The sequence below is a fragment of the Athalia rosae genome, chromosome 4 (assembly GCF_917208135.1).
Source record: "Athalia rosae chromosome 4, iyAthRosa1.1, whole genome shotgun sequence".
Classification (NCBI taxonomy): Eukaryota; Metazoa; Arthropoda; class Insecta; order Hymenoptera; family Athaliidae; genus Athalia; species Athalia rosae.
In genome coordinates, this window is record NC_064029.1 from 15,280,897 (window position 1) to 15,306,909 (window position 26,013).

A 26,013-nucleotide genomic window follows, 5' to 3' on the forward strand; every position below is an offset into this window, starting at 1 on the left:
GAGGTGTACGCAAGCATTTTATCGAGGCATTCGTATGTGACGCAGGAATGTTTTAACCGGTAGCAACTACGCCACCGTCATTATAATGATTCGAATCTCCAGACCGCGCCGTTCTTTAGCCCGCAGTTGCAGGTTCGCCTTGTTATTAATTTCGAATAACGAGATGCCTAAGCACGGTCATAAGCCAGTGGGTATGCCCACACACTCGATATTCTTTATTAATCGTTACGTTCGTCTTCGTTAAATATTTTTTCGAAGCGAGAGAGAAATGATGAAAAGTGAAGTAGGTAACGCATCGGGATGAAAAATTAAAATCGAAAAATTAAAAGATAGGGATAGAAAGAACAATGACGGTGAAATAAATAATGTAAAACTATACAAGTCGAAAAATTAAAAACTTCTGATTTATGTACAGCATTAAAACCACGTTCTCACAGGCATTCGTTTTATCCGCGAGCGCGTGTACGCCTATAACCGAGATATGAAAGGCGATGTAACTACTTTTATTTCCTACTGACAAGCGTAAAAAATTAGTCAAAAATGGGCATAATCTTGTCGCGACGTACGACTGCCTATTTCACCTTTATTTTCGAACGAGCTCGTTGACGCTTTACGCGCCATAACGATCTCTATTCCGGTATTATAAAAATACAATAACACCACCCTTCACCTTTTACGATGTAAGAGTGAAGAAAAAGCCACTCGAATCCTTTCTCTTTTCAAATCTTCATTTTTCCAAAAAATCACGAAGCTATAGTTAAGATTTTTTCATCGAAAAAACCAATTAGGAAAGATTTTTTCTCATCGCAAGTTCTGCTGGAAAACATCTGATTAATGCGCGGCGCCATGAGGGTAACAAGAGGTTTCGCTTTTTCATTTTTCCACGATATTTTTTTCTTCTTATTAATTCATTTTTCGAAGATACAATCTTTATGCAGTTTACACTGCAGACCTGCTGCTGCGTTACGAGGTAAACCAGTTCTTGCATTTTTTCTCTTGTTTTTTTTCCCCTCTTTTGGCGAGGTGCGATAAATTTGGAACGAAATACGGATATGAGATACTCGATACTATTAAAAGTAAAAAAATGTTGCCTTCGAGGATGAGTTACCAAAACGTTTGGTGTGGTTGGCGTAATTTTTTCGGTGCTTCGATAACCTTACACAGCATCGCGTGTACCTTTTTTTACTTTTCAGATCCGTACGATACGGAAAATAAATTCTCTTTCCCTGCACTGATTATGCGCTGCGATGGACAAAAGTCCACGCTCGTCTTTCACTCTTTTTGGTTCCATCATTTTTTTGTTCTCGCTACCCCGACTGACAAAGTGCTAACAAGACTTTTTTTCTTTCTTTGTTTCAGGTGAGTGAACTTGGGTATTTCGAGCGTTTGTCTTTCTACCGTAGACCGCATCGCTGATCAAATTTGCCACGGTCTCGGTCGTCTCCTTCAATTTTCTTATTATAATTTTTTTTTAATTTTTTTCTATTTTTTCTTCTTATTATTGTCCGACGAGTCGCTAAGAATATTAAGCCTACTACGATTCGAGGTACCTGCGAAACGAGTGAGTAATGATATTTAATGATAATAAAATTATCGTCGAGAGAACGTATCTCGTATTATAAAATTTGGCGAGAAATTGTCAGCGGAAGTACGCGGTTGTCGTAACGCCCCCCATTCCCCAGTCAATTATATGCTCGACTGTGTTTGCTTTTCCTATAGATTTCGCGACTGACGACGTGCGGAACGCAACGGAAATGGGGATACCAAATTCTCATTGTTGCAACACGCTCGGGCAATAACTAGTAGGGTAGCGGGGCGAGAACAAACACGTGTTAAAGTCGACCGAGTATAACAATAACTGCACCCAAAAAGGGTGCTCTTGTTTTTTTTTTTTTTTTTCTCCCTCCTTTCTTTCTTTCATCCTTCTCTGTTTCGCTGAGGAGGTAACGCTCTCGCGCACACATCGCCTACGTACAGAGTTCAACCCCCTGCACGTATCGTCCAAAAAAAAGGGCGTCGCGACGCTGCTCCACGACTTCCCGTGGTAATATCTTACCCTTCGAAAAAAAAAAGAGGCGCGTGGAAAAAAACAGCAAAGATTTTCGAATAACTTTTTGAAAATTAATTTCAACAAGCGATGCAGAGGAACGCAACCGCTATACATACACAGTTTTCAGGGAGTACAATATGCTCGCGATTCTGTAGGTTGTTGGTAAAACGGACGGAAGTTATTTGACACATCGTCCAGCGAGTGCGATCACGCGTTGAACAATCGCAACGTCCGCACAGTTTCTATGTACGTATAATAACAATATGTAACAATATGGGGGAGCTAGTATAGTAGTTCGCAATAACGTGGAGAAATCGGGGGTACCACCTATGCTATCTGCGAATCGGTAAATCGAGCGTACACCGGCACACCGTCCGCATAGCGAAACAATCGGAAACGGACTATACCCATTGTCACGTTTTCATCGAGGCGGACCGGCGAACGCGGTCGGGCCGCGTCGCGAGATCCCCGCGCGCGTTTCACCAACTTCCGACGGGTCAAAACTAACGCGGATTCCACGCTCTTCGAGCATTTCCAACCGTCGAAACCACATCCGCGCCGCACACTGTGCTTTCTTTTTTCCGTTTCTTCCGTCTTTCGACCACCGGAAGCTGCTGCCCTTGATTTTTTACCTCCGAGACTCGAGGCGCGCTCATTACATACCTTTGTGTGCAGGGAAACGATGATTCGGAGATATATTTACGGGGCGGTGGTGGTGATATACCATGTCGCGGGGGTTGGAAACGTAGGAGCGACGGGTGCGCTTCGGGTTACGGGAATCGAGATAGAACGGAGTGAATCGAATGTACGGACGGATATGCGGGGGGGGGGGGGGGGGGGAAACGGAATATCAGCTGCGAAAATGATCGCCGAATATAGCCTCGGAAAAATTAAGGTCGCCCTCCGCGACGCGAGAGAATCCACATAGAATTCCGAAACACGGTTGTTATACAGAGCGAGGAAAATCAAAGACGAATTAAAACGTTTCGGATAATTGAACGGATACGGTTGAAATCCAATGAAATAAAACAAAACCCCCTAGTGGTTGCGTGCCACCGCTGTTGGAGACGTACAGGTATCCACCCCTTACCCCCCGTTCAAAACGCGATGTAACCCGATAAGAAGATCACGTAATTATCGCAGACTTATTGGTGCCCCCGAACCTCGACGCGATCAATTTATTCCCTTGACAGTTACGACTGTAGCGTACGAACGGCTCGACGCTTTTGCCGCCGGTTTCTTGATCCTCGTTTGATACATCGTGACTGCCGTCGAGTTTTCAATTCATGTACAGTCATCCCGATTCTGCCTATCATTCTAAACGTAGGGTGGGGGGGACGGGGGTATGGGGTTTAGAGATCCATATCCTTGGTTTAGTGTAATGGTAGCCAGTGATTTCGTTCTCCTCGGTTTTCCAGAGATGCAGTTGGCGCGTGGCCAGTTGACTTTTCTTCGTCTGTATTATACCGTTCTCATAAAATCGCGGTCGAACTTACCCGGCTGGAACTACTTCTCTTCTCTTTTTTTCTTTTCTTTTTTTTCTTTTCCATTTTTGGTCCATCGTATTATTTATACTTCTTTTTTTTTCTCTCCCTCTCCCCCGACGGGGGGGGGGGGGGGGGGGTAAATTTCGTCGCTGGGTTATGGCGCGTACACGAACTGCGGGAATATTAACGTTGTGTCGCGTTAATTCTCCGTATATTATTACACGCGTTCAATTATACGAATTGCGATTATACCTATAAAGGGTGGTAAAGGAGGATGTAAAAATTAGGCGGGATTTGGAGGTCCAGCCGTTGTTAGAAGGCACCGCGTAATCCTCTTTCCATCTCTGTTTCTCTCTCTGGTTTTTTTTTTTTTTCCCCCCCTCCCCCCGGCAGTGGGATAAAAACGAGTTTTATGATAAAACAAAAGGAATGAGTTAGAAGAATAACAAAACAAAAGGGAGTGGATAAAAAAATTTAAACAAAAACAAAAAAAAAACACGTATATATGTGTATGGTTCAAAAAAGGAAGATTGAACATATGACGATATTATCTCTCTTTCATACCACGTGAAAGTTCCCTGTGGCAGTCAGGCTGGCTAACGGGCAGGCGGGCAGGCAGGCAGGCAGGCAGGCAGGCAAGCAACCCCCCGTTGAGCCCTGCGTGTGTTAATTTGAATTGAGAGAGATTACGCGTTGACCTCCCGTCGAGAGCAGCCATTTTGTATCAAAATGTCGATAAAAGAACCCGCGGGGTCAGTCGAGATCATTCGGGTAATACGAGAATGCGTTGCAATAACGTATGTACAGGTAAAAAAGAGAAAAAAACAACACCCAGATGTAGGTCTTCAATTTTTCGCCTATCGTCGCGTTCGCCAAATTTCCATCCCGTCGAAAACTATTTTGGCCGAGTATCCTCAAAACCGAGCAACGTTTTTCATCGCAGGAAACGAGGACTCGCAGCGCCAATGAACGCTCTTAGGATCAATTGAATAAGTTTTTCTCCGCAAAAAAAAAAATCAAGTAAAAAAAAAAACAAGAAAAAGGAATAAAGTAAGAGAAGGAACAACGGTTGAAACACGTACGGTAATAGGGAATATAAGCGAATGAGGGAAAGCAACGAAGAAGAGAATAAGACCCAGGAGTGACGCGAACGCCTCTGCCTGGGTTATATGGAAATGTTGGTCAAATATATCATTCTGGCTTGACAGTGCAATTCTCTTATCAGCCTCGCGCCGCCTGCCTCTACCCCAAACCATCCCGTACGGGAGGCTCCGAGGGCTGGGGATTGGCGAGGACGTCGAGGGGATCCGGGGGGGGGGGGGGGGGGAGCCCGGGGAACGGTTGGGTTAGGGGTTAGAGTCGGGCGAGGGGGGGTGGCGGCAGGGGGGGTAGGGGGGTAGGGGGCTGAAGCGCCCGATAGAAGATCTGCAAACACACCGCCCCCGTCCCCCGTTCCCCCGTTCCATTCCCCGTCCACCCTCTCATTCCACCCCGACACCAACGAGATGACGAACTACCGGGCAAAATAGAGCGGAATACTGGAAACACGGACGCCGAAAATACGCGAATTGAGGCGTCTCTTTTGTTTTCTTTCTCCCTTTCTCTGCTCGCCGTTAACTCCGTCGTCGTCGCCGACGAGTGTAATATGCGCGGATATCCACGTTATCTCTCTTCTACTACGTCCACGTCCCACGTACCCGGCGAATCGCGCTCACCTCTGTACGTTTCGCGTACACACGGAAATATTCGCGACGAAATATTTTTCTGGTCATCTAACTCAAGGGCGTGTGACGGGCACCGGCAACGGCGCGTAATGGTTTGCAAAGACAAAGAGCTTTTCTCTGCGACGAGAGAGAAAGAGGGAAAAAAAACAACAAAACAAAGCAGAAGGACAAAAAGGTCGACAAAGCTCACCGTCGAACGGGAGGTTAAATCGCTAGTAAATGTACAGATACATTGGGTGGGACGGATTCGAAGATTCTAGTAAAAATATTTCGCTCTCCGGTATTATGAGTTACAGATACGGTCGGCGTGGTTCGTCGGCGGATCAAAAAAAAGAGTTTCTTCAACAGAGAGACGCGGGGGGGGGAGCTGGTGAGCGTATAGTTTCGCCTTTTCATCCCCCGCGTATACCGTGAAAAGTATGGCGGTTTCTTTTAACCCGACGAACTCTCTACCCCCCCGCATATATCTCCACGCGCCGGTTTTCTCACGCGCGCGTAGATTCGCATCGCGGATAGTATATACTCGGGGTGTTGACAGCCTTGTTACCTTGTTACCTCCTCGCGTGATGCATTGCCACAGAAATAACCATATCCCATTGAGAAATACGGAAATTCGTGATACGAAAAATAACCGCATTTCGCGGGATAGCGAAAGAGAATAATGCTTCTTTCTCTTCATCCCTCATTATTTATTTATTTATTTATTTTATTTATTTTTTATTTATTTTTTCTCGTCATCGCATCTCGTTCGACGAAACTCAACGATTAACCGCACGACTTCTGAAATCCGTCTGACATCATCCTCGCGGAGTTTTCCGAAACCGGAGACAAGAAAGAAAAAAAAAGAAGGAAAAAAAAAAGAAAAAATGGATCTGGATCGCGGCGCAAATGGGGGAATAAGGGAGGGGGTGCGATTACAGAGTTTGTCTTGACGCCCTCACGCTGGGTGATGGATGCCTGCCCGTGCGTTCCGATGGCTCGTTCCGTCGGTTTCTCCCCCGTAACTGGAATACCGGGGCTTCGGGTTCGCTTTATCTGGTCCACTGGCTCCGCACGCACTCCCCGCCTGTACGGGGATCGCTTCGAAACCGGGACTCGTATTAGTCGACGGTAGGCATGGCAATCGCTTGCATATATTTAGACTGCACGGGGGACCGTAGGATTAACATCGGTTGGCGAAAATACGGAAAAAAAGCCAACGGAGATACGGAGAGAAGGTCGGGCGAAGGGCGCGCGACGGGGGAGGGGGAAGGGTGGGGGTGGGGGTGGAAAAAAGGGAGCGACGTAAGCGGGAAACCATCGACGAAACAACACTCGTCGCGATCTCCTACTCGTCTCAGCAGTGTTTACCGACTAGGAGATGAAGTGCCGGCAATACGTCAGACACGTAACCGAACGCTTCACCCCTCCCGCCCTTGTACTCTACCATCGTAGGATATATATCGCCCTTCGGAAGATTCCGCACGTGTTGAATGTTTGGATCGAAACGTTGGTCCGCAGCATTAGAATCGATAGAAACAATTGTCTAGACGCATATGTATACATTAGGCGACGATTGACAGGGGGGGTGATATAGGTACGTGGCCTTCGCGTCAGCGCGACGATACGGATATTCGACGTAACGTTGTGGTGGTAATCGATGATCGGAGATATATTTTGTTAGGGAAATTTGTCCGATGCGACAATTAGCTTAGGTGGAATACGGTGCGGACGAGAAGTTGAACGAGGATATCTTCGTTTCGATTGCGGTTTATCACGCGTATAGGTACATGTGGATAGCGTATGGGTGAGGGTATCCTATTTCAAGAGCGGGACTAAATCGGACGACCCGTGGAACGGTTTACGGCTTTTCGTTGGAAGAAAAACACGAAGGGATCAGGGGACCACCGCGCCCGAGGGACCGCGGTACCCCTTAACGAGGCTAGCCTGGAGACAATCAGTTTCCCTTATCAGCAAACTCATATCTCGTCGTCGTCGTCGTCGTCGTCGTCGTCGTCGTCGTCGTCGTCGTCCTCGGTGGAAGTCGTCCTTCCTTTTTTATCGTCTCCTCGTCGACGTTTGTCTCTCTCCCCCTTTCTCCGAGCCACCCATCCCCCACCCATCCCCCACCCCCACCCCCCCCCCCCGCCCTCGACTCGCCCACTCTATAATTGCTTCTTTTAACTAAGATTCTTGGATTTAACTTCGCCCCCAAACACCTTTGCCGAGTTTCTTCGTATCTGCACCTCCATTTTTAAATTGGTTCTTATAAGTTTAAATACACCGGCACGGCGGCTTCGCCTCACCACCCCCCTCTCTCTTTCCCTGCTTTGGCCCTCGAGTCGGAATCAAATCAAAACTGTTTTAAAACTTTCCTTCTTTACAATTCTTTTCCTTTCTTTTCTCATCTCTCCGAGAATTCTCTCTCCATCTTCCCACTTTTCTCCGGCGTACCCCTTTCTTCCCTCTCCTACCTCGGATCCCGACCGCTTCTGTGTTTTACTTCATTTCCCTCGCTCGTACTCCTACTCCTACTCCAGAACTCCTACCCTTATACTTCTACTCCGCCTGGAGGTATTTCTTTCCGTACTTAATTTCAGTCAGGTCCCGTAGCCATCTTTCATTCTTATTGGACCAGGGAATATTTTCTTGTAATTTCCTGTTGGTCGCAATAAAAAGGCCCCTAGCCTTCTCTTGCCTCTCCGTTATACCTTACCCTCGTTTTTCTCCTTCGTCTTCTTTCAACTTGTTTTTTCTAAAATGTTTTTTACCTTTTCTCTTGTTTCCTTCCTTCCTTCCTTCCGTCCTTCCTTCCTTTCTTTCTTTCTTTCTTTCTTCAATTTTTCGCTGATACTTCGCTATACCCGCTCTCCAGTTTTTTTCTCTCTCTCTTTATTTTTTTTTGCTCGTCGAGCTTTTATTTCTTTATACCGGTACACGTGAAGGAATGTTTTCTCCGTACGTTTCTCCTCGACGAGATTACAATAAAAAATAATAGAAAAACATTCCGATAGCTCGTCTAGATTCTGTCGGGCGTATATTCCAGCGAGTTATATTTTTCTCCCCGTATAAAAATCGAGGGGCGGGGGGTCGAGGGGGTTTGTATTCAACGGGGCAAAAGAAAAATCGCGAAACGTATCGATACTACCACTTTACTCGGTTTACCTCACGACGCAATTCTTGCTACTTTGGCACGAAATGAGAGAGTCTCGTAGCCGGGGTGCCGCTGTTGCCTGCGCCGTTCTTACGAGCGTTGTATATATACGCCGATATCGATTTCAAGCGCAAGCGAGCGGACGCAAGCTTTTGCCGCGATGCAATCTTTGAAAGGAGGACCGCGTCATTACGCTCCGTCGGTGGTTCACGGGCCATTGCCCCTGCCCCCCTCCCCCGTCCTCCCGTCCTCGTCCTCCTCGTCCTCCTCCTCTCCTTCTCCTCCTCGGTCCCGGCGGCTCCTTCGAAACACCGCTCTGGCTCTCCACCCTTCGACTCCCACCGTCGAACACCCTCCAACAGGGTATAGAAGGCTCACGCGATTGAGAGCGACCCAATGACACATGACTCAACGCCCGACAACCCTATACGTCACGTGGCTTAACTCCCGCGAACCGAAACCGGTGCTCGGGACGCGTACGAACATTGTACGCTGTACGCTGTGCTCTGTGCGCGCAATTCGGCAACGACACGACGCTCGAGTCGGAAATGACGAGACGAAATTTTGATAGGATTGAGAAAGAGAGAAAAATTCGTACACCTGTCGTCGTCGTCGTCGTCGTCGTGGTCGTCGTCGAAGACGGTCGGAAGAAGTTAGGTGGGGGAATGACAGTCGATTTCACCCTCACTGACCTACTCAACCGGCTATCAAAACCCCCTCCCCCCCCGCGAAGATGTTCTCCGGTTGACACCGGGAGTAAAATTCACTCGGCACCATCTGCTTTGCTCGTAAAAGCAACCCCCGCAAACGAAATGCGGTTAGAGAAACTCGCACGTAAAACCAGTGGCGCGCGCAAACGTCACGCTTCAAGTATCCGTTAGGATGTAACCGACCCTCTCACGGATATCTTCCGTAGTGTTTCCCTTACAGAGTGAAGAAGAACGAGGGTCTTCTGTATCCGACAATTTCACAAATATTTTCATTCACTCCTCGTATATAGGTGTATACTTTATTCGATTTTTGTCAAACCACAAATTGCAATCGGCTAATCGATCTCGAATACCGCCAACCGGAACAATGTTTTTTTTTCAACGCTCGTCAATATTTTTAAATTTCATTCAATTTTTGTTTCACCGAAGACGTTGATCAACGTTAACAACGCTATAGTATAGAGAGAGAGAGAGCGAGAGAGAGAGAGAGAGGGAGAGAGAGAGTTTGCTGCCAGTCGTTCCCTCGACGCACTACGGGCCCCGGTGCAAACTCCGGGTTTATTATCAAGCTAGGCTCCCAATTAACCGGCAGCAGCTGTGAAAATTAATGGAGCACAGCTTTTAAGATGTAATTGGGCACATTCATAACGCGAGGGGGCGGGCGGGGGGGGGTGAGCGAGCGAGCCTCCTTGTGCAAGGGGTGTGGGCGGAGGGGTGAAAATTTTCCTCGAGCTGACGCGAAGCGCGAGTCGTCGAGTCGGAGCGAGAGAAAGAGAGAGAGAGAGAGAGAGAGAGAGGGAGGGAGAGGAGGAGAAATAAGAGAGGGTTGGTTAGGTTCAAAGTACAAGGAACGCGACGCCGGCGCCTCCGCGGGGATGGTGATAGCGCGACGACGTAATAATACCGAATGACGTGGCATTGTGCGCCCGAAGGGCCAAAACCGAGCGGGGTCGACAGGGGAAGTCCCCCCCCCCCCCCTTCAGATGGTCGTAAACATTTCGTAAATTTGCTCCACAGGTGTGCCATCGCCAGAGCCACACAGCCAACGCCGCCGCCCGCCCCCTCCCCCCGGTCCCCGTTACCGTCGCACTTTCCGCCACCGATATGCCGCCATACCTTTATCCGATTCGGTTAAACCCCCCCCCCCCCCCGAACGCGAATATCGTTCGTCGCAGATCTATGGAAGAAAATTATCCAGCGAAATTTTGAGACTCTTTTTTTTCCGATCATTCTTTCGGAGATGATCGTCGAATCGGTGGGTCGCTTTGAATCGAAACACAAAAAAAAAGAAAAAAAAAAAAAGAAAAAAAAGGAACAAGGCGATTACCGCCATTGAATCGTTGGACCGCAGCACCCTTTTTTCGTGCGTTTCCCGGCTCGTCGTATACATATACACAATCCTGGCTAACCCTCTCGGCGGTCGTGGCCACCCCCATGGGCGAGGTAATTGTTCGGGCAATCATTAGCCGGGATTATCTCGCTCGGCTCCAAGTCCCGACTCCCGACATGTCCAGGTTCTGCCATGTCCTGTCGGTAGCGCCCCCGCGCACCAACCCCCCACACCACCCCCGTCGCTCCCCGACGAGCGACGTGTGTGTTTCGTTCCGCGTACGGGAAATGAAAGGACCAGAGAGGTACGTGTACACCGTATATTCGTGGTGGCGCGATTCGAACGTATGACCGCGTAACGGGCGTGGTAGGGTTTTCACGTGTTTCCCCGTACATTCGTGTCCACGGGGTAACGGAGGGGAGAAGGTGGATGGGTGGGTGGGTGGGTGGGTTAGAGACCCAACCGGAAGGGGTGTGCAGCGGGGGGGAAACACCGAGCAACGTTCCGGAAACTGAGCACGCGGCTGAGCAATGGCGTTTCTGGCTCACGGGGTGATGGAAGACCACTTCTGATTCCTGGAGGTTCATTCAGAAAACCGAAAACTAACCCCCCCGCCCCCGTAACGCGCCGTTGCCGGGCGTGCAGCGCGCGATGGAAATAAAAATTTGTTTTTTTCCGAACGCTACCGACGCCTTTTTTTCTTATTTCGTTTTTCGCGTTTACTTTGGAATCGCGTCGGGGTTGTTGTTTGTTTTTTGTTTTTTTTCTTCTTCGCAACACAGTTTCTACATTCCGCGAGAATTCCATAGAGCGATCGAAGATGGAGGATTCGAAGCCCTCGGTGTATTTTAGTAACGGGGTAACCGTCAACCCTTGGAAGTGGAACGATTTACCGCGTGGAATAGCGACGTCGAGGGGTCGAGGAGGCGTCGATGTGGGCGTCGGTTGTCTCGCTCCGCGGTCGTCCGTCCCTCGATGCCTGCTCGGTAAAGGGTTGGAAACGTTGCCGCTGCTTCCCGCGTCTCCGGGGACTCGGGAACTTCGGACTCCACGCTAAATGGAAGGGGTAATACTCATTTATGTGTAATCGCGCTCGCAAAACTCCATCACACTTTGCTAATAGAGCCCGCGAGGGAACGAACGGATGGCTATATATGCTCCGCGAAGCTTTATCCTCAATAACATCGAGCCCCTTTTTTTCCCCTTTTCCGTACCCGGGATACCGGGGCTCAAGATCAAATCCATCCCGATATCAATAATAACGACGCGACGAATTAGACGAGAGAGAGAGAGAAAAAATTCCTCGCGCGAAACATACGGATGGAAAAAAAACAAAATAAGCACACGCACGTATCTCGCTTAGTTTTCGGACTTTCTCGATAAGTCGCGAAAGGGGGGGGGTGGAGTGGAAACCGTTACCCCGTAACGTGTACGTGGTATCGCGTAAGGTTATTTGTAATTTTCATTATCTGGGAATTAAGGTAGTCGTTTGGTCGCCGGGCACGTAGGGAGTTAATAGAGCCGCATGGCCGTTCTCATGGGTATACGAGGTAACCGAGGTTAGGATAGTTCCGGGTTCGGGGGGGGAGGGGTAGTTTTTCGGTACAGGTGGAGTCGTGCGGCGGCTCGCGGTGTGTCGGAATCGACCCCGGAAAACATTGGGAGCCGCTGTTTGTTGATTCCACTCGCGATGCCAGACGTCGTTTCGGACGTAACAACAATTTCCCAAAATCTGACGAAATTGGCGGAGGTCTAGAGCCGCCCGGGGGGAAATCGGGGTGGCCGAGAAGGTGGACGGCGGAAGAGGGTGGCCGCGTAACGGCGTTTATTGGCTACTTGAGGGCCGTTTCTATGCGCGACACATTGCCGCTAAATAACGCGAGCCGAGCTCTCCCATCGGACCCCGCGAGTTCCCGCTCCACCCCCTCCCCCTCCCCACCGCTTCGACTTTTATCCCAACCCCCCCCCATCTCCCATCCCCCGTTTCTCTATTTCTCTATCGTATGAATTACACACATGCGAATCCTCACTCTCCGATAAGACGGCAGTTTTCCAGAGAAAAATTTTTAGAAATAAATATAGTCTTCGGATAGTGTGCGGGACACTGTTCGCGCCGCGGTGATGTACGTGCGAGTGAAGCAAGCCCTCCCGAGAAAGAAGAAAAAACAAGAACAGAAAAAAAAAAAAACCCTTCGAGGTCCGACGTACCTACCTACGTACGAAATGGGGTAGAGAGTTTGATTCAGACGAAATCGCGACACGGATCCGATTAATTTTCGATATCAGGTGGTAGCGGCGCGAAGAGACCGACTCTCGTTGTCCGTGCGTTAATTTCTCTCATAGGGTGTACGCTTTGGTGAGTAACAAATTTGTTCAATGGCTCCGGCTAATAATCCGGAGCCACGATTGCAGCCGAACAATACAACAGGCTGTCGCACCCCTCGCTCTTACGCCGCTTTCATTCGCGCTTCGCCTCTGCAGCGGCAACAGCAACGGCAACGGCAGCAGCACGCGTTCGTGAAATTAGTTTTCCAGATAAACATCTTACGGTATTGCGTTACGTCACGTACCCTACCTACGTACGTGCACGAGGTACACACCCCCCGCGCCACACGTACAACCGTTCGGGGTTGTACAGCGTTGGCCTTCGTATGTAAAAATGTGTAAGCGTCGAATAAAAAGAGGAAAAAGAAAGAAAGAAAGAGAAAGGGAGAGAGGAAAAAAAAAACTCGTGGTTTTAAATACGAGAACGGGGAGTAATGTTAGCTCGCGACGTATCCACGCCCGATAAGAAAAGGTGTACTTCGCGCGCGTCGATCGTTTCGAAGTCCGAGCGACCCGAACACGTCGAGGTTTTTATCGTCCGCACGTTCTACTCGCAAAAAAATACTTGAAATTTTCATGCGGAGAAAAAAAACGTAGCGAAAACACGAAACCGTAACGATAAGAAATTCTCTCCCTCTCTCCGATTCTCTCTGATTTTCTAATTTTAGTTTCTCCACCGATTAACGTTAATCTACCGCACATGCGTAATTAAAGTAGAACGTGTTAAAGTTCCCCTCGAAAACTGTTCCCGAAATAATTCACGAGCCGATCCCGAAATTCCACCCCCTCGTTTTCTCCCAGGCGTGAAATCCGTATTTCCGTACAATAGTATCGGGAAGCGGGAAAATTTTTTCCAACGTATCCATTTATCCGAAATTCTGCGCTCACCCGAGAGAGACACGCGTGTCGTTTGACGAACGCTACTGGAAAAACGATGATTAGCGCGGGTCGTCGGTAGCATTTAGTTAGCGAGTCCCTTTGCGCTGGATGTACGTCGAATTTCAAGAAGGGATGGTCGGTCGGTCGGTCGGTACAACGTTACACGGGAAACGGGGGAGTATTACAGTCGCAAGCTGTGCGATATTATCAGTTAATTTGAAAGCACCGTTTCTGACGGCCGTAGCGAGGTGTAACGTACGTTCGGGAATCCGCTCTCGTTGTACGCTACGTGTATACACGTGCACACGTATACCGCCGTACGTACGAGAAGACCGGGTGGCCGGAGCATCAACGGTGGTAGCATCGCCGCCGTCCCGCAGTCGCTCCATAAGAAGAAGTTATTGGTAGCGCAGCTGTCGCGGGGATGATTGTAGCCGGCCACCAACTCGTCGACACCATCAGGGGTCAGACCCATAGTCTGCAGAGGGCAAAACGACGACCCGCGCGCCCGCCCGCGCTATATTTGCCCGTTGGTTGCTCTCACACCCCGGGCGCGTACCCCTCCACCCTCCATTCCCAACCCCTGCGTTTCGCTCGTACGGGGTGGCGAAGGCGCCAGCTTGAAACGGTCTCTTAAACTTCGCAGTTTCTCTCCGTGTGTTGCATATATGCGCGCGCGCGCGCCCGAAGAAGTAAATGTAGTAGCCGCTGTCGCCGTTACAAACTGCCGCTGTCGCAAACCCCCGCGAGAGTCGAGGTAGAAAAGGCTGCCACCCGTGGGTTGCGAGGAAGGGTAGTTTTGGGTACAGCGTTAATACCGGCTGACGCATTGCCGCGTTGTTTTTTTTTTTTTTTTTTTTTTTTGGAAACTGGGCGACGATAGGGAGAAGCGAGGCCAGGTGAATTCGCGGATACACGCGTGTATCTTTGCGAGGAATATAAGGGCGAAGAAGAAGAAAGAGAAAGAGAAAGAGATAAAAAGAAAGGGTGGAAAATGTTGGTGGAAAAAAAAATTGGGCTCCAGGCTCGTTTTTGAGAGAACGGAAGGGACGCGGGCGTCTCGGAGGTGTACGGGTCTCGGACGTTGGCACCGAATCGCCTCCAGATGTTGTCCCGAGGCCATCTCGTAGTCGTAACTGCGTTATTTAGATTAAAAAAGAGGCATACATCAGAGATAAGAGTCCTTTAGATTGACCACTTGGCCGCCGGATGGCCCTAAAGCGTCTCCGTGACCGTCCCACACGAGAAATCTTTTCCACCATCTCGTTTTGATCTCTGTTTCTCCCATTTTTTATTTCCCTCTTCTTTTTCCCTCTCGAATATAGGACCCTCTGCCCACCGGTTGTCCTCGTTTTCTCATTCTTATTCCGCGGTCTTTCCCCATTTCAAACTGCCGCACGCGCGCCTGCCCTTTTTCTTTTGCTTTTCCTCATCCCTTTTACATTTCTTCGTCTTCTCTTTCTCAGCTCTTATTCTTCTCTCGACGTTCACCTCTCGAGCTCTCGCTCCCGTTTCGCCTCGCGGAGATTTAGAGGTCAACGATAAAAAATCGGAATTTTCATCCGCGCCAAATAGAATACAAGGGTCACCGCCGGCCGGGCTTTAACGGAGGGAGAAAAAAAAGAGGCGGAGGAGGGAAAAAAATCCGAGAGAAAGGGAAACGGAGGTAAAAAAAGCAAAGTAGAAAAAAAACGCAAGAAAAATAGAACGGGGGTAGGAGGGACGGTGGTTTATGGACGAACACTGCGCCCGGTCCAAGGGAGGTTGGAGGTGGAAGTGAAGGTATAGTTTTTATATTCGTACTGCGGTGCTCTCAGCGGGGGTAGGGGAGGGTAAGGTAGCCCGGGGCGGCAGGCCGCCTCCTCGTGTGCGGAATTTGAATCCGCTCGTAATAAAATCCCAGCTTTATGCGACAGGACGTACTTCCATTCGTTTTTGTTTTTTTTTTTTCGGAATTTTTTACTTTTATACATTATATATGTGTATTTTTTGTTTTTTTTTTTTTCGACTCTCCCACCTCCTCCCCGCAGGACACCGTTCGCGTATCCAACCCGCTCGGGCTCCTCGTCGAATCCACCGTATGTAAATAATATCGTAAAATTGCTACCAGATTTTTAGTGAGTCTCCGTTCGAGTGAGAGGTCAGTTCTTTACGATCGTACGCCTAAGCTACGCTCCGAACGGCGGGGTTTTTCACGCGCGAATCTTCTGCTTCGTAGAAATGAGAAGGTGTAATATAATTCTCTCGTTTCATTCGCTTGTAACTCAAAAAAGATTTCTACGCAGGTCGGTCGAAAAAGTTACAATTCGCGAATATACCGGTGGCACATAACGGTATTTAGTTTTCAACGATCACCGTTTTCCAATTTTCTTGTAACTCCGTTATCTCGTTCCCGCGCTGTCAAACACAACGTACCGCTCTACAATTTTATTTAACAGAAGAAAAAAAAAAAAAAAAAAATACAGTTCCTTTTTTTATTCGCATTCATTCGACAAAAAATTTTTTTTCCCTCCTCTTGTTTCAATTTTCCACAACGTTACATTCCCGACGTATATATATATATATTCTGATTTATTCCGTACGCGTATTTCCGATTGAAAAAATTTCATTCCTTTTTTTTTTTTGGTTCGTCGAAGAAATGCGCAAAAAAAAAAGGGAGGTAGGAAGGAAGGAAAAAAAAAAATCTGAAACACTAATTTTACACGGATCTAAAAAAAAGGCTGCGGCGGAATCGAGGCGCCGGATTAAAGATGGACCCTCGTGTCCCTCGAATGGTTTTATAAAGATCGCTATGCTAATTAACAAAATAGCCGGTGCGAAGCACCGTGCGCAACTAATTCGGCTTAGCGCAATCAACCCCTAACCAGACCGTCTCCCCTGGGTAGACGTATTCAGTCTGCATCGTGGCGGTGTACGCGGCAGGGTGAGGGAGGGAAGGGGGAGGGGGGGGGGGGCTAGAAGATCCTCTGTATAATTACCAAAGCGAGCGAACGAGCGAGGTTGAATGTTGATAGCGAAGTCGAAGTAAATCGGATTATCCAGATATCATCTGCGTAATGTAATGTATATATATATATGTATGTATATGTATACGCGTGGAGCTTCCCCGGCAGGCCTTCGAAAATCAGCAAGGCATCACGTGTTCGTAGTAACGAATATATAGCAATACACCGCGCACGTACCTACCGAACTAAATCCCATGTTACACTTGGTGCGTAAGGAAAATAAGGGTGCGTGAACCGAGATAAAGGGTGCATCGGTCCTTCCGTTTAGAGAGCGTATCTGTACGCTTAGCGGCAGAAACGTGTAGGGATCACCCTCTCTCTCTCTCTCTCTCTCTCTCTCTCTCTCATCTCCAGCGTCACCGACCCACGCGCCAGAGGGTAGGGGACATGTTTTTCCAGACAATTTGTTCGGCAACATTAATCACAACGATGCGACGCAATATAGCATACGAGAATACTTCGCTGCCGACGGATGTCATATACGCGTCATATCCACCCCCGCCCCCCGCTCCCCAGAGTCCCAAGCCATTCGATTTTTGCATACATCCATGTAATTTTCATTTTTGTCTTATCGATCCCGATTCCTTCTTGATTTTTTTTTTTTTTTTTTTATCAAATACACCGAGATTTTAATCCGCTGATACGATACGAGGCTTTTCGTTTCCACCGCTCAGTTTAAATTTGTTGAAATTTTTTTATAAAAACTTACATTCCAAAAAAAACAGTAACAACTGTAAAAAAATTTGGTCAAATTCTACGCACGTTCGCGTAAAGATTAAATGCAGTGTACGGAGGTAGTGCGTGAGGAAGGGGGGGAAGCGTTGCGATGGTTTTGTCGGTCGGTACGGGGGGGTGGGGTGGGGTGGGATGTTATAACTATCGGTGACGCGAACCGCGTTAAATCGCTTCGTTGACACACGTAAACCTGTCGACGGATATCGGGCCCACCGCGTATGCGCTCGAAATACGAAAGGTTTGGTAAAAATTTTGCACCGTGAAATTCGTCCGCCATCGACGCGGAATCGCTGTAATATGAATCCAGGTGAATCGAGCGTCGTCTGTACCGAAATGAAAAAAAGAGTCGAAATCGGTGGTCGATATTTTTGCTAAATTTCTCGAAAACGTCCGCCACTCGCGGAGGAGTTTGTAAATGAAAATTTTGCGCGTCCAACGTGCGAACCGTGGGAATCAACAATTTGGCGTTAACGTTGCTACGGTGGGGTAGTGCACGGCGCTCGGTAGTTCGTAAATAGATAGGTAGGTACGACATCGTGCAGTATGGGTGGCAACGCGGCGCAGTGGTTTCTAGTAAAATTGATTACCGATAGCACTAGGCGAGAGTTACTCCGGTCGGTCGATCGGTCGGTCGGTCGGTCGGTCGGTCGGTCGGTCGGTTGGTCGGTTTGTCGGGCTTCCGAGGTAGTAATGATGTTTTGATGCGAACCTCGGGGCAGTGTATATTGACTGCAGTTAACTAATGGAACCTCTCTGATAATTACGAATAGTTACGCGGAGTAAATATTACCGCTGTGAAACGGAACGCCAGTAATCATCGTTAACGCCGACGTCGTTGCATCCCGACCATATCCTAACTGGCGTTGCCGCTGCTGTTGCTGTTTCGAACATTCCTACGAGTTTCGGTGAACCGAATCGCAGTTTTTTTTTTTCGACGTAACGATATTTTCCATTTTTGAACGCGTCGCGGTTTCGTACGGTGAAAAATACCTCCCTCTATTTTCTTTTCTCTCTCTCTCTCTCTCTCTTTCCTCATTGGGCAAGGGTGAAAAATCGCCTCCATCGACGGATTTATATACGATTTCGTACACGGATACTCGAGTATTTCGCGAAATACCTGTATACATGTACACTGTATACAGATTCGCGAAATGGAATGTCATGGATGCGAACACCCTGCCATAACTTTTTGTTTTATGGCAGACCGTATCGTATGTTTCTTGGGTCTATCCAGCCCACCGTAAAAATAACGAGATCACAGACTACCCTAATCTGTAACTCACGTGATCCAGAGTTGACTCGCGATTCCGAGTACGATAAAACAAAAAAAAATGGACAAGGAATAGTTGGAGAAATTTTTAATTCCAATCTTCGCTTTCGCTGTCACGTGAAAAGCGTCGTTGAAAGAAAGAAAGAAAAAAAAAACAAAAGAAAACTACCGGGGGTGGTTTTGGACAGACTATATTCACGGAGGGTCTGTGAGAAATGCAGTGCTTTTAGGGTGTATCGTGGGTGTGAACGGATAATGAAAACTGCATTAAAACGGCTTACCTATACGAAAACGAGACTCACGATGACGGCGTTCCCCGATGTTTATAGTGACGGTGTATTTTGGCGACACAGAGTACACGGAATCGACGCGGGTGGAGGTTTGAGGTACGCTCGGCTACAGACGGGGGAATGAAAAGTGTTTGTCATCTAGGGTGAACAGGGTGAACATTGGAAAGGTAGGCTGCTAAGAGAACAATACACGTTCACCTCGTACCCTGCGGACTACATAGAGATCGGGGGTGGTTTTCCCTACGGATAAGCGCGCGCGCGAGTTCGAGCAGTAGGTAGTAGGTTCTTCATTATGTCGCGATAATCCGCGTAACGCCTCCGGAAACAAAAGCTATCGATTTCACTGCATTTGTTGGCGGTACACGACGCGCGCAAATACGACTACAAAAGATACCCTCCTCCTCCTCCCCCACCCCCCACCCCACCCCCCCGTGAAAAATCCTCCCTTGCGAACCGATATCGCATTTATTCATATTCGCGTTATACCCGCAACAGAAAAACGAGGTCGTGTGTGGCACAAAATTGAAACGCCCTGATATTCGGTAATCTCGTCGAGCGACGCGATTCTTCAAGAATCCAACGAAAAAACCGAAAAAACCGAAAATACAAATTCAACGAATAATTAAAGAGTCGCTTTTCTCATCGACGGTGGAAAATTCTCATTTTTCTTGTACGCCCTTCCACTCGTTGAATCGCGAAATTCTCCGCTTCTGCGTGGGCGGTTTGTACGGCGAAGCTGCAGCAGCAGCGGCAGCAGCCAGTTCGGTTTCCGAGCTACCGAGTTTCTCTTGGCTTTTCTGTACAGCGTATATACATAGATATATATATACACAGATATATACATGTATATATATATATAACACGGGATTCGAGAGAACGCGAGGGGGTGAGGGCTCTGGATGGTTTTCAGGTTGGGGTGTAACTCGGGGTGGTGCGCCATTGTTCGGGCGATATTTCAGCGAGGGGGGCGGCTGTGCAGGGGGCGGTAGTCAGCTGGCTGTGACATGCCGCCTACACCGCCAAAGGGGAATGCCGTCGAGGTAACTGCAGGAAGAGAGAGGCAAAGCCCGCGACCTGGTGCCTGCCGAGGACTGTACCACACGGTAGGAGGGTGCGGTGCGGCGCGGTGCGGTACGGGGGCGAAAATACTCTTTCATCTAACGATATCCGGGGCCTTGACACAGAGGAGCTAAGTTATGTCCTCTCTCTGTGTGTTGCCCTCGTGTAATTCGATTCAAAGTCGCGGTTCCTTTATCCTCCCCTATCCCCGTATATCCCTTTAAGAACGAATTTTCATATACCTACGACTGCATCGAGGATACCGACGGTGGAACGTGTATATACATATACAGATTTCATCGTTACGCGTGACACGCGTTAAATATGACGAACGATACACGTATAATTGAAATTAGCTTCGCATCAGTTTCGCGATAACGCGCGTACACGCGTAACGTGCGTACGTACGTACGTACGTGTTGCGCGTACCTGGAGTTCGCATGTTAGTTGTTACGTAGGTGGGTGGTAGTTACCCCCTGGGGTAATGAACGGTTCGATCATTGCTCGTGGAATGTAATACGCGCGCTGCATCGTCGGGGTTAAATAGTTGCCGCACGTGAACCGAGAGACAGAGAAAAAGTTATATAATTGACGAATAGCGTTGCAGACGTGGAATATGTTAATAACGTTAAAACGTCGAGTGAATGAATATCTCGAACGTAGCGATCGGTCGGGGTTAAACGAAAACGAAAAAAAAAAAAAAAGCAGGAAAAGAAAAAAAAAGAAAGCAAAGGAGACGAAAAAAATTTTAAAATCGTTAAGCTATTAAAAGGCGGAACGTTCTACTAATACCCGAGACGATAGTCAAAGTATGTTTCGTGAACCCATCAAGTTAAATCGGTTCTGAAGGTTCTTAACGGCGAGCGAGCATCTCGCGCCAGCTATGAAAAAAAAGGAGGCTGAGAAACGAAGGAACCCAACAAACTGCTAGCCAAGGAGGCATCAACCCGTTATATTCCACCGTCTCTGACTTATAACTTGCTCGACGGCTTTCGGTACACATATACCTTATAACACTGTACTATAATGGCGCACATAGACGAGAGTTTAATAATTATTATTCATAAGACTCTCTCGGGGGTCGACCAGGCGTGAGACTAAGCAAGAAAGATGTGCCGCAAAACAAGGGGGGCGGTGGGGGGGGGGGAGGGGGCTGCTGCTTTCGACTCGTGCCTCGTCTACTATTTTCCACGTTACCCTCGAGTTCTTCCGAGTAAGCGCGGGGTGTGTTGCGCGTGTGTATATACCTATACCTATAGTCGTCGTAGCCCCGATTTCACCCGATGCGTATACGCGACGTCTATACCCCCCGTCAGCGGTCCCGCGGTAAAACCAGCCCAAGGATCCGTCCGAGGGGCACCCCGAATTCAGTCGAGCGGAAACCCAATCACTTCCGGCGTCTGCGCCCATTAGGGCGCCGCGACGCTGACGTCGACTGACGTACACCCCCGCGTGTTTCTCTCCTCTCCGCACCGCTCCTCTCTTCCCTTTCTCGTTGCACCCTCGGAAACCGCCTTACTCTTCTTCTCACCCCCCCGAAACATACCGCGAATCTATTGTTTGGGAAGCGCTCGCTCGGAAGCTACTCCAATGAGCTAATGATGTACCTCGAATCTTGTTCTTATGACGTACGTAACTGGTACGTATATATGGATATATTTATACATCGAAACGTGCCAGCGAAGCGTCAAACTTCGGGGCTTTTGTTCAACACCTTACAACCGGCGCACCCCAATTTCTCGTGTTATGCGGATAGAAAACGAAATGGCTGATCGCCGCGTAATTTTAACGCTACGATAAACGCGTTTGAATATATTCCGAACGGATCCCCCATTATTATTTATACAATTCGATGCAAGCTCTGCGAAGCTTTTACAATTTCACCAAATATTCGCAAAATGTATACGAAAATTTGCGCCTCTAATCACGAGTCGTGTGTTTTATTCATATTTTTATATCCCGTGTTTTTTGTTTTTCTAATTTCAGGTTTATCAACGCGAGACGTAGAATCGTACAGCCAATGATCGACCAGAGCAACAGAGCCGGTAAGTCGAGTCCGGTTGAAATGATGGAAAATTATTTAAACTTACAAACTGCACTCTACAATCCACTAACACCACACGAACGTCACGGCGATATAATTCACGAGTATAATCACCTGTACAACTATTATCAGTGATGTTAATTGCGTCATACTTAAATTAGCGATTTGCGAATCTTTTGTAATTGGATTCAATACACGTTGTTCGATAAGTGGTATGATTAAAATTCTCCAACGCACAAGTGGTCAGTCGTGATAATCGATGGCTTGTGATAGAACCAATGAGACAATCTTGATTAGAATCACTTAGGCAACGTACGTGACTAATTATAATATTTGACAGAAGTTTAATAAAATAAATAAATCACATATAATTTCGTTATAATTTTCATATCGACCTGTAACACCGAAATCGAACAGATCAATCATTCGTAAAGACAATTCTACGAACTTCGTTTCGAGTCGAGCGTCGCGTTCGAATCTCGAAAGAATGCTAAATTTTAGGACGACGCTTCCGGCCGAGGTGATCAGGTTTCTTTGTTCGTCGTCAATTTCGCGTATAATGGAAACACCGACGTAGCGTTGTTAATGGATAAAATGATTCGGAGAGGAGAAAATTTCCAAAATAACGTCACAAGTCAAATTGAATGAGATTGACTTCGGAAAATCTTTGAAAACCTGACCCCAGGGTCGTTTCAACGTTCGGTTGCCGCGAGAGTCGATTTGCTTAATTTCTTATCTTTATTTTAAACGGAGTTCACCGCCGTTAAAAGGTGAGAATCACTTCGGTCCGCAGTAAAACGAGGACAAGAACGGTAACGCGGGATGATGCGCTCCGTCAAGGGGTGTAAAAGAAGGAGTGAGTGAACTACGCTCTTCGGGGTTGAAGGGTTTCGGGAATAGAAGGGAGAAATGAGAGAGGGGGGGGGGGAGTGTTTCGCGGGGTGGATAACGCGGGGATAACGTCCGGATAACGTTCGGATAACGGTGGGATAATTGGTAGCGGTGATCAGAGCGGGTTTTACGATCCAAGAACATGCGGCTGTCCCGGGGAAACCTTTTCTCTTCCTCCTCCTCCTTCTTTTTTTCTTTTCTTCTTCCTCCTCTTCCGATTCCTCCTCCTTTTCTTTACCGCCTATACGCTCCGCTCAACGCGGCACTCACATCGGGAAAACTACCGGCTCTTAAGAAAACTCTCGGAGAGCCGGTGGACGTACTCCGTACAAGGAGGGCCGAACGAAGGAGGAAAAGAAAAAATAAAGGAAAAAGAGAAGGACGAGGGTCCTGACTGAGAGTCCGAACGCAGCCCGACGTTTCGCGTACTTTTACGACTGCCCAACCCACCTCTTCGTTCTCATAAACACTCACTGAGTTACGGGTTGTTTGTTTTACCGAAACTGGGCTTTAGGGGCGGTTTAGCGGCGCGAGCCCCTCGCCTCTCCTCTCCTCTCCTCTCTCTCTTTTTTCCCTCTTTCATCCCTATTCTCTTTTCCGCCAAAATCTCACGGATGAAAATTTTGTTTCTTCCCTCCTACCAAAAAATTTCCACCCCTACACGCGGAGATTTTCGTTAAATACCCCGCGACGCGAGCAAACGAAGAAAGTGAACTAGAAATTCTTTGAAGAACCGGAGCGAAGCGACGGATAAAAAATATTAGACGAGGAAGAGTAAAGGAATATATACGGGTAGGAGGAGGGAGGAGTACGACGCGAAGCGAAAGGGGAGAAAAGCGGTAGATGAGACGACGTTGTCGTTCGCCAGGGCAAAGTGGAAATCCGTGTCCGCCAGATTATCATCCCGAAATCAATCCTGATCAGTCGTCTAACCCCCCCCACTTCGGAACTTCTGGTGCACCGTGACCTCGCCAGTAGGGAAACCGAGAAGTGGTGGACAAATTTACGTGCGACCGACTATAACGCGCGTGTACGTAGAAAGTGAATAAGAGGGAGCTTTATGGATACTCACGGTGTGCAACAATGATATTTTAACATTTATGTTCGAAAGTATATCACAGATAATCGGATCTGTTCCAACGTTCTAAAATCTATATAATAATATTTATAAGGGTTTCGAAGAACGCGTTGCGTAATACGACTTATACCGCATCCATATCGCGTACGGCTCTCTCTCTCTCTCTCTCTCCGTACCTCGTCGTAAAATAAATGTTTCTCCTATACTCGTAAAACCAGCTCGATCTACTCTTTAAAATCCTTTCAATCACTCGAGCCGACGTACTCCGCGTGCCTCCGAAGGGAGACAGAGCTTGAAGAAACGTGGGTAACTACAAACTATAAACTGGAGGTAGTACATCATTTTACGAGGAACTCGAGTAAGGAAACATCGGGATTCTATTAACTGCGCGTCTCGGGCGCGTGCCTCCGAACCGTTGAATTTTAGGGGCGTAGATCCACCTCAAGAGATCAGCAAAATTTCACGCATTTCCATCGACCGGAAATCTGCGTATCAATTTTTTTTCCACATTTCTCAGATTCGAGGCCAAAAATTTCATCCTTTTTTCTGCATCTTATTCCTTGTAACGTCGTTACAACGATTAGCGGTGCTCGAATTAGAGGTCGTTGTGATATTAAAATAAAACAGAGGTTTAGCGGGCGTTTTTAGTGCGAAGGATAAAAGACCATAGGGCAGCGATATAGCGGCATCAAACATCAACGTTGAGCCCTTCGTGTTTTCAGAAACGACGCTGTAAAAAGTACGAAAAAAAAACAGAAAGGGAAAAGTGTAACATCGCCCCAAAGTGTCGTAAAGTTTTCAGGAGTTTCCGAGAACGAATTCGTCCTGTATTTCGTGCGAACCTGAAGCATTACAGAAAATGATACGAATATACAGGTAGGGGTACTACGCGCGAACCGTCAACGTACGGGGTTTCCGCCTTAAACTACCCTTCGTTCGACAAAGAGAAAAAAAAAAAAAAAAAAAAGACCGATTTTATTTATCGCGAGAAAATCTTTATAGACTTTTCTCCCTATTCGTAACTGATTTCATATACATCCAGCTAGCGTTGGACGCGCACGCGTTTCATCTAATTTCATTCGTCGTTTAAATTTTCGTCCCATAATTTTTTTTCCAATTTCGGGTCATCGTATTTCACACGCATGTTGAGAGTTGTTTTTTTTTTTTTCTAGTCAAACTACGATTTTTTCTTCTTCGCGAGGGGAGTAAAAATTAACCTTTGGATTGTCCGGGGTCAGGATTGTTAGCCTAGTTCGATATGACATTCGCGAAGAGATCGTTGAATCGGGAAATCTGTGAAATTAATTTCCGAATTCCGCAAAGCTTCCTCGTCTTCGTTGACGGTAAAACGTCTCGGAATCATCCATCCATTAACGTTAATAATAATATGGAAATCATCGGGGAAAGTGGAGTGCTCTGCGGTAAATTTTTTCCGTTTCAAAATACCGTAGGGTAAATGAATTTTCGTCGTTGGGGGTAGCAGGGGGTGGGATAAGTGAGTGGCAGAGCGCCGATTGGCATAATGGGTAAAACGAGCGATAGGGCCGCGAATGGTTCGCCAAGGGAGCTGCGCAGGGTCGGTTTATTATTATAGGGATGAGAGAGAGAGAGAGAGAGCGGAGAGACAGGGAGGAGAGAGAGAGAGGAGCGAGTAAAGGGGTGGCGGTGGGCCTCCCGCCCTCCGGGGAGAGTCTATGGATCTTCCATTACGCGCGTTTTAAGACTTTCCCGTCAAAATTAATAGGCAGAGACACACTCCGTTTATTATACGTACGTCGCGGTTCCTCGGCGTCGAAAAGCGCGGCGTTCGAGGGTTGGTTTTCGCTTAGGTACGTTTAAGTCCTTCGGGAATCCCTTTCGCTCGGGTCACACCGCGGTATCAACGGGCGGACGGGTGTCCTCCGTGTACCGCGGGCGCGCGCGTACACACCTATACCGCCGTCGCGCCGAAGGACAAATAATTACAATAAAACTGGGAGTAATGTCGACCATTTTGAAGAGAC

The 26,013-nt window shown here is 47.8% G+C and overlaps 1 protein-coding gene and 1 long non-coding RNA gene across 3 annotated transcripts in view; one reads left to right on the forward strand and one right to left on the reverse strand.

Annotated features, from left to right (window-relative positions):
• The window catches only part of LOC105687648 (homeobox protein homothorax), a 303,587-nt gene that overhangs the window by 266,027 nt on the left and 11,547 nt on the right, over positions 1-26,013 (forward strand). For both annotated transcript variants that reach the window (XM_048654505.1, XM_012403453.3), the window contains one exon: positions 21,984-22,042. In XM_048654505.1, coding sequence (XP_048510462.1) covers positions 21,984-22,042 — 59 coding nt within the window. The remainder of the gene's footprint in view (positions 1-21,983; positions 22,043-26,013) is intronic.
• Positions 1-26,013, reverse strand: part of LOC125500722 — a 98,093-nt gene that overhangs the window by 31,058 nt on the left and 41,022 nt on the right. The gene's annotated exons all lie outside the window — the stretch shown is intronic.